At 36.7% G+C, this 9,985-nt stretch overlaps 1 protein-coding gene across 1 annotated transcript in view; it reads left to right on the top strand.

Moving 5' to 3' along the window:
- The window catches only part of LOC109935445 (exocyst complex component 1-like), a 109,579-nt gene that overhangs the window by 40,326 nt on the left and 59,268 nt on the right, over nt 1-9,985 (top strand). The window contains exon 7 of the mRNA XM_048605323.1: nt 4,639-4,798. Coding sequence (XP_048461280.1) covers nt 4,639-4,798 — 160 coding nt within the window. The remainder of the gene's footprint in view (nt 1-4,638; nt 4,799-9,985) is intronic.

Genomic DNA, 9,985 nt, shown 5'->3' with positions numbered 1-9,985 from the left:
CCTCTCCTCTATCCCTCTTCTATCCGCCTCCCACTCTCTCCCTATTTGTCTCACATATGATGTTTTTCTAGTCCAGGAGAAAAGAACATCAAGAGAAAATTCTGGTAGAGAGAGAGAGAACTCGAGCATTTTGCTGTAGCAGGAAGAGATGTATGGCAACTTCAATATGTGTGGCAACTGTCTCTTTATACTGTTTCAAAAATAAATAGCACACAAATAAATAATAAAACAAATTAACAGTTCTTTAAAAGAGCATTTTAAAAAAACAGCTCTTTGTGAGAGGCAACTTTTTTACAGTGTGGAATGAATGCCACAGAACATGGTGGATGCAGGTACAGTTACAATGTTTAAAATACATATGGATAAGTTGATGAATAGGAATGGTTTGGAGGGATATGGGCCAAGCGCAGGCAGGTGGGATTAGTCGTGAACATGGTTGGTGTAGACTGGTTGGACCGATGGGTCTCTTTACATGCTGTACGATTCTATGACTCTATAAAACAGCTAATTAAATTCAAGTAATGTTTTAGAAGGGAGATAATGCACTCCAATCCCTTGTGGCACCCACCAGTTGGTAAATATCTTAAATGTACCAATAGACACTGCATCCTTTTTCTTCAGCGACAATCAAGCATGAATTTAATGATAGAACAGGGGACAGACAGTCATTTCAAACAATCCCTTAAACACCTTGCGGTATGGACCCATTGTTGGTGATCATAGCCAGGCCCAGCAGCAGGCTAACCAGGAGGTACTGCATCCTGCCCAGTCTGCCCAACTCCACTCTGAATGGATAAAGATCAGGAGCATGGGACTGAAGTGCAAGCAATATTTGAAGACCAGCCCCTTCAAATATTGGGAAAGTGGCTGCAACCAGTCTGAACCTGGAACATGGACTCTTTGAAGCCTGGGAGTCTATGAATCATCTTAATCTTTTGTTGTATTTGGACTGTTGTGTGCAATACCCTCCTCACCAAATTCAAGTGTCTCTACTTCTTTCAGAAACTAAAATAAATTACAACTGAGGGGAATCTCAGTTTTAAAATATATGGATTGACTTTAAATAACATTCTTTACATTTATTAGCCCCTTAAAGGGTCACCGTGACAAAAAAATCCTTTAAAGAAAGCTTACATCTAAATTAAAATAGTATTTTGGGTTAACCTGCACAAAAATAATGAGACTCATAAAACAAACTGCAGGTGCACATTCAGGGACAATCATGACCATTGTTTCTCACATCAGATAAGTATGAGTGAACATCTCTTTGTACACTCTATGTACATGTAGTTATGTACTTGACATTAATGTAAACATTCAACAGATATTTTTTCCTCTCTGAACAAAACCTCTCAAGCAATATTTGAGAATAAATCATGGGAAAAGACAACATTTCCACATACTTTATCAAGTACTACATTACAAAATGCTCCTGTATTAGAGCTCCCAAGAATCTTTTGTATAAGATCCTCTTTTTCGTAAAACAATCAAATATGTGATGAAAATCAAAAGAACCGGGTTCTGAGGAAGGGTCACTTGACCCGAAACGTTAACTCTGATTTCTCTCTACAAATGCTACCAGAAATGCTGAGCTTTTCCAGCAATTTCTAAATACGTGGTCACTTGTATTAAGCTATTAGATCTTGGAGATTTCCTGTTTATTGAACATTTGTTTTAGAACATAATTAGGAGTAGGAGCAGGGTGATCAATCTCTCGAGCTTGCCTTGCAGTTGTAGAAGGTCATGATTAATTTTTCCCCAGGCTCAACTCCTCTTTTTGGCCAACTCCTCACTGCTTTATATAAAACTTCCTGTAGAATCTTTGGCAAATAGAATCTCATAAACTACTGTTTTCACAAGAGCCAGTGTTTTTGAAGCTAAAGTAGTTGAAATAACTCTTTCTGTTTATTTAGCTACTCAGGCTAAGGGATACCCACCAAAAAATGTTATGAAATGTGCTGTACTTAAAGACCCATCAAGAAGATTGGAATAGGTAGCATCACTGAAAATAACTCGTTCTTTGGGTCACCCAAGGATGAAACATGACATCTGCATTTCTCCATTTTCAAAAATGTTTTATTTTTCCTTAAACCATTCTCACCTTTAGGGTGCTTCATCATAGTAATTATTTCCAACACATCAAAGCTAGTATCCAGTCTTGTTTGAGTGCATAACTAATTCAGTTGACCAATCAAGTTTAACAACTATTCTGTTTCTTCTTTAGAGGAGATGTCAACTTTCTGTGATGACCTTGCACAATTAACTAGGAAGGGAAGTGCACTTTCTAAATAGGATTGTTGAATGTCCAGTTACTCCAGACATATTCTGCTGATGTCTAAACTGGAATATTTTAAAAGCCACCGAAACCTGTTTTCTAATCTTAAATTCCACACTAATCTTTTATATCAACACATTTCTCAAATTCCAAAATACCATCCCAGATATATAAAAATATCATTAACATACATGATGAAGATGTTTGGAAGTTTCCTTCTTTGATACCAATAAAACAGAATGAGATATGCCTACTTTCAGCCAAACAGAACTGTTTTGGGTTACCCCAAAATACAATTTTAATTTAGATATGAGCTTTCTTTAAAGATTGCTTTTTGTTGCATTGACCCTTTAAGGGACTGATAACTGTAAATGGTGTCATTTCAAGTCAATCCAATATTTTAAAATTGACATTTCCCTCAGTTGTAATTTATTTTAGTTGTTCAAAGAAACAGAGAGACACTTGGATTTGGTGAAGAGGGTATTAAACACAACAGTCCAAATATAACAGAAAAATACCACAACACTTAAGGCTTTGTTGAGGCCATAAAGCATATTTATCTTGTTTTTATAGCTTCCCTTCTGCATTGCTTGCCTCTTCAAGTAATTTCAGAAACACTGCTGTCTGAATTTTTCACACTGCAGAAATGTGGCTTTTATGTCAATCGATCTACATTCCCACGAATATATGGCCAAAGGAGCTAAAAGAAAAATTCAAGTTGACTTTTCTGGGTGTGAGAGATTCTATTCCCACATGTCTATTGTTTGGCTGCCCTTAAAAATTCTAAATTGCTAACTTCAATTAACTTCAATAGCCTTTTCCATACCAATACACCAATGTGACATTGCTGGCTTTACCCTTACTGATACTAAGAATAACTTCAAATTTCTTCCAACTATCTAATTCCTTTGTTCTGTTGCTCTTATTAGTTTATCCTCTAGTTTGCGGGCAACCACAAAAACGTCACAGTCATGAGGATTTCTGCTTCTTATCTTTCCTCCACTCTGTTATTTCTTTGTGCCATCTATTCAAGCTGTGGCCTCAACTTGCATTTTGATCCCTACTACAGTTAGATTTTTTCTTTATGTTGAGAAACTCTGTCCAGTACGTAGTTATTTACCATTTCAAGAATCACGTTCAGACCAACTATTAGAACTTCACTATGCTTTCATACTTTCTATTCTTTTCTCCTATCCATTGTTATACTCTGCCATTTCCTTGTTAATGATTATTTCATCCCCACTCTCGTCCAGTGTGGAACCATATTTTTCTGTAGGAAGGGAATAGCTATAGTAAAGCAAATACAACTACTTTTTATGGTTTTCTGTAGATCTATTTTATTCCTCTTTATTATTCCTTTGGATATCTGGTTTCAAAGGTTTTCTGAATCTTCTTGCCTATCAGTATCACTTCACCGCATTGTATGCCATTGTTTTCACTTTGATATCATAACTAACTTACTTATACGTCCATGGATGGTTCATTCTTCTCACAGCATCTTCCTTTCTCACTAGGATATATCTGTGGTAATTATGAAGAAACCCCTTAAATATGTGCCATCGTGTATCTGCTGTTTTACCTTTTAATCTATTTTTCCAGTTAATTTAACCAATATTATTTTAATTTAAAACACTGATGTCAAATTTAAATTTCTCACCCTCAAAATGAATGTGAATTCCTTTGTTGTGATCATTCTTCCTGAGAGAATTCTTTGTCATGAGATCATTAATAGATTATTAAAGTTACCAGATATAATACATCTCCCGGGCTGTTTTCACAAGATTTTGGCCAAGAAACTGAGAAAGCAAGTCGAACACTATATTGTGGTGATTGAAACGTGGGGTGAAGGGAATTGAATCATGCAGATGTTGAATTAGCCATTGCAGTCCAAGTGGGGTCGGTACAGCAGAAACAGCAGTCAGTAGTGATGCAGTATCATAGTATGTGATGAATGAGACAAAGCAATGGGTATCAGAGGCTTCTTGGAGTGAATTTAACATTTTTGGGGGTGTCAGCCATTTAGGACAATAAGAGGTAAGCTCTGAAGAAATTACTTCTAGCCCACTACAGTCTGCTAAAGGCAGTTCTCTCAATGATTCGGCTTCTATCATCTCCCAAGATTCCCAAGGCTCTGTTGTGTTCATTACATTTTTTAAAAAACCTTTAAAAAGTACAGGTTGTCAGTATTAATATCACTTCTGACTTTCCAGAAGTGTTGATTGATGGGACCATAAATCTGAAGTTACAAGAAAACACCCTAGGTGTGCATTTAGACAGTGATTGAAAATTGTCTACAGTTGAATATGTTGAACAGTGTAACTGTTTTATTTACTTCACCGTTGACATTGCATTTTCTTTTACAGGATAATCCAGAATTCGATTTGCAGTTTGATAAAGTGTACAAGTGGATTGCCAGTAATCCTGGAGAGAAAAATAATTTCATGTCGTGTCTCTTCAAACTCAATCATCGTTATTTACACAGCAGGATTAAGTTTGTAAACATCAGTTCTCACATACTGGAAGGTAAAATCCACATGTGTAGCTGTCTTTTCTAAGCTTACACTTCTCACAAAAATTTAAAATGCGTTTCACACACAAGTTAAAATTTGCATCCTACCAATATGAGGTATAAAATCAGGCCTATAAGTACCTATCAAATTTTGTAAAATTTGATATCAAGGAGGTATTATATCTGATATTAATATGGAAAAACCAATAGCAGAGAGAAAATGGTCAGATGTTGTATGAAGAACTTAGAGGTGTGTTCAGCATTTCCATCAGTGACATTTTTTCTATATTAGCTAACTCATCATACTTTTATGAGAGCTTTCTGACCAAAATACTGCAATGGTGAGAATCTATATATCACAATCTTGACATCAATATTTAAATAGCCAAACCAAATGTGTAATTTGAAGATGTTGGAGTTGACAAGAGAGGAGCAAATTCTAAATGTTCATAGATTGCACCCCAATTCACTGACACTTCCCTTGATGTGGTAGTGAGGTCTGTAAAGAACTGGAGATACATTCTATTCCCAGTATTGAGAGGAGAAAACTTATGGTGGAAATGAAGAAGGTATGATTGATGTTTTCCAGATGTTAAACAGCAGAACCATAGTGTCACTATGTTCAGTGCAGAGCAAGAAATGATTTAATGACCTAACCTGGTCATGAAAGTTAAGTGTAGTTGTGTATTGGCCTACATTTTGCTATATGCATAAGCCAACTCTCTCATTCTGAATCATCAAGCCGAGTCCATCGTGTCATTCCTCACACCCACTTGTGTTGGATGCACATTGATCTGTCCCTTTCAATATATTTACTCACATCACCCATTAATCATCCAGCAGTGCCATTCAGCCTCATCCTTATGCAACCTTATGCCTATCCTGATAGTAATCCTCATCAAGCACCTATGGTTGAGAGTATTTAATTAAAAGGAGAATCATTGAATAACATCAGATAATATGTCTTTTTATTAATGGATGTTCCAAACGTACAGACCATGTTTTCGGAGAAATTGAAGATGAATGCCTTGACAGTCAATATGCTGTCAGCATGATATGAGGTACAAAAGGCAAAATCCATGCTACATAAATCACAAGATATGGACAACTTTCTTTGAGGTAAATGATGACTGACATTGCTTCACCACTGATTGTGAAGTCCTGTCATTATTATTTGGCACAACATTCTCATCTCATCCATCCTTGTCCGATGAATAGAAAGTCAATTTTTAACCTGAATGTTCAGAAAAAGGTCATCAATTGATAGGGACATGTGCAAAGAGTTCGTTGTTTGTTAGCAGGATTGCTTTTTGTCAGTGGTATTGGGAATGGAAATTGTGACTGTTGCCTCTGCTTGTGACATCGACCCACTAATTACCTCAATGAATCTTCCATTAATAAGGGTATCCCAGACAACAATGTGAACAGCTAGGGTGCATTGTTTTTGTTGCCTTGTTTTTCTGCATTTTCCTCCTACTCACATTTCAAATTTGTAGACAAAAAAAATTAAATACTTCAATTTGTTCTGCCTGCAGATCCAAAACTCATTGCTGTGCAATACTATGTCGAATGCTGCTTGCCATAACCATTCTGTGGCCCCTGACTGGCCCTTACAGAAGGACACCTCCAAAGTTGTCTGGTACCCGAAGCACATCTTTGGCACTCACATATAGTGGTCACTTGGCATTCACTATGTCAGTATAGTGCGATATTGACCAAGTTTTTCATGAATATAATCAGCTAAGTTTGAAGTGAATATCACTTGTGTCCCAACAGCTATTCGGTAAGCATGCTTGTAGGTTAAAAGGCATTGTGGAGCATGGACTAATGCTGAATGAAAGCATCATAACTGCTTTCAGGAAATCAGATGACAATGGGCATTCTTACAAATTGAGACTTATTATTTTCCTCCTACCATTTCAAAAGTACCATTTTGTGAATCACAAAACAAGTTAAGTAGGATAATAATTTCATTCACTTACAGCTAACAAAATGTTTATTTGCAGAGTTAGTGACTGGACACCAAGGACAGACAACATAGTTCTACAGTCTTAAAAGCTGCTACGTTGTAACTTTTGTAAGTTCTGGCCTGGCTAATCTGGACATTAGGTAGAATTTTAGTTCCAGTGTTCTGACCCTGACACTGGGCTGAATTCCAGGTCAGGAACCCAGCAGTGGATATTGTATGGCCCTGGAGGAGAGTTTTGAGGAGGTGACCTCACACTTTTCTGAATTGAATACCATCTGCCATTCTTCAATCTTTACTGTATCCTTTATGTTACCTGAAGACTGTAATCCACACAATGATTGGATTTGAATTGATTTGATTTATGATTGTCACATGTACTGAGATACGGTGAAAAGTGTTGTTTTGTGTATTAACCAGACAAATCATCCCTTATATAAAAGTACCCACTAGGATAATAGAACAGAATGCAGAATATAGTGTTACATCTACAAAGAAGGTGCAAAGAAAGATCAACACTAATTTAAGGGGGGGAAGAAGCTGTTCTTGAATCTATTGGTGCGTGTTTTCAAATTTTGTGTCTTCTGCCCAAAGGAGGAGGGTGGAAGAGACTATAGCCGGGGTGTCATATTTCAACAATTTCTGTATTATCTGCAAACTTATTATGCTATTTCCTACAACCAAATTTAGGTACTTTATTAAGAGTAAAAGACTGATGGACCCTCATCAACCCTTACTGGGGGGATCAATGGGGAGCCATTACTGCAAATTATTTTCCCATCTGAAAAGCATCCATCAGTTGTAGTAACTCTCCTTGACCCTTAGAACAATGGCTATCCGTACTGCTGCATTCTGTTTAGTTACATATATTTCTATCTTCTGAGTACCCTGCAGAGCAGCATTTTGTCCAATGACTTCCCAAAGTCGATCGAGTGCAGTACTTTAATCAGTGTTTTCTGTTACTTCATCAAATAATTTATTGGTAAAGTAACATACACAGTAGATAGAGGAGAACCAATAGACATGGTGTACTTGGATTTCAAAAGGCTCAAAGTAAATGCACATGATGTATAGGGTAATAATAGCATAGATAAAAGATTGGTTAGAAAACAAGGGGCAAAGAGAAGGAATAAATTGGTCATGTTGCGTTGACAAGCTATAACAAATAGAGTGCCAAAGTATATGGTGTCATGATACTATGGCTTTACAAGGTGTATTTTGTACTGTTTTGTTTTATGAAGAAAGGTTGAGATGGGCAGTCTGCTCAAAGCCAATAAAGTAAACTGGGCCTTGAGTTTTTTTTTAAGTTGGAACAATGGAAACATCCTCAATCTGTGGGGTCATGCTCGCACAGAACCAAGATTTTTAGTTTTAGCTTTCTGCAGTTGTTGGAGTCTTGAAGCTGGATGTGGAAGCTCTTATTCATCTCTCTGTTACAGCTGAAAATTGGTGTTCCCTTCCTGCTGCTAGAATTGCATTTGAGACAATTTGGTTTTACTGAATTTGCCTTTGCCAAGGGTGTGTTTATCATATGTTACCATATTGAGACAGTCAATTAGTAGCAGTTGTATATACTATTTTGTTAAGCATTTCGATAAAGTTACAGTTAAGCCAATTATTTTATTTTTGTTTTGTCGTATTTTAACTGTAGTGTAAAAAAACTGTGTCTTACTTAAAATTGATCATTTTGACCAATCGGATTGCTGCTGGAATGCAATGCATTACGTTTACCTTTAAAATAAGAAAAAGTTAGGGTCTAGGCTATTTTCTTAACATATTTTGAGGGTGTTTGGTCTTGTCCATAACAATGGACAGGATGTGGACAGATATAGTGGAATGTGAGATGATGTGAATATGCCCATTTTGGCAGGAAGATTAAAAAACAACATATCATTTAAATAGAGAGACATCGCTGATGGCAGTGAAGAATTTGGACTTGTGCTTTATTGGAAGGAAAATGGAAAGTAAGAGGAGGAAAGTTTTGCTGCACCTGTACGCAACATTTATGAAACCACATCTGAAGTACAATGTATAGTTATGATCTCCTTATTGAAAAAAAGATTTTCCCATTAATTGGCACAATGTTTTTTGAGTGAAATTCACAGCAACCACTGGCAGGAACTTGTGATTTCTTTGGTCTATACAATCATGGCACCATGAATGATATCTGGTACTCACAGCCAGCATTAATTTCTTAAGGGAAAAATGTATGTTTAACTAACTTAGTGGAATGTTTTGAAGAGCAGCCAGAGACAGTTTATGAGAGTAATGCTGATGATGGGGTGTTCGTGTACTTTCAAAAGACATTTGATATAGTGCCGCACAACAGACTTATCTAAAAAGGTTTAGCTCATGATTATAGCTGGAAGAAAGCTTGTCATGGATTCCCCAGGGATTGGTTTAGGGACGATTGTTTTTTTATGATTTATTTTAATGATCTGGCTCTTGGTGTGCAGGGAATGGTTTTCAAGTTTGTGGTTGACACAAAATTTGGAAACATTGCAAACTATGAGAATGACAGTGCAAAATGACAAAAATACATTGATAAATTGGAGTGGGCAGATAGGTGACAGATGAAGTTTAATGGGGAGAAGTGCGAGGTGGTACATGTTAGTAGAGACCTGGATGTATATGTGAATAAAGCATTAAATGTAGAAGGATAGGTAGAGTAAGCAGTTAAGAAAGCATACAGCTTTATTAACAGGGGCATAGAGTACAGGAGCAAGGACATTATTCTGAACTTGTATAAGAGACTAATTAGACCTCTACTGGAGAATTGTTTATAGGTGCCACATTTCAGGAAGGATGTAAATACATTTGATAGAGTGGCATAAGAAGTTTTCATGAATGGTTCCAAAGATGAGAACTTCAGTTATGAGGATGAATTGAAGAACTCAGGACTGTTTGCCTAGGAGAGGAGAAGGCTAAATGGAAATTTGTTAGCTATTTCTGAAATCAATAGGGGGCTGAACAGTGTAGATCAGGAAAAATTGTTCCCTCTCATAAAAGGGTTGAGAATGAGAGGACGCAGATAATTTGCAGAGGTAATTTGCAGAAGAAACAAATGTGATGTGAGCAAAAACCTTTACACTTGGGGAGTAGTTAGAGTCTCAAATAAACTGCATGGAAGTGTGGTATAGGTAGGCTTAATCAAAGAGAACATTAGATAATCATTACAATAGAAACAATATTCAGGGTTGTGGGGAAAAGGCAGTAAAAAGGCACTGAGTCATAA

Source organism: Rhincodon typus, chromosome 14 (assembly GCF_021869965.1).
Source record: "Rhincodon typus isolate 14 chromosome 14, sRhiTyp1.1, whole genome shotgun sequence".
Lineage (NCBI taxonomy): Eukaryota > Metazoa > Chordata > Chondrichthyes > Orectolobiformes > Rhincodontidae > Rhincodon > Rhincodon typus.
Note: the sequence above shows the minus strand (reverse complement) of the source record. Positions and strands in the feature narration are given on the sequence as shown.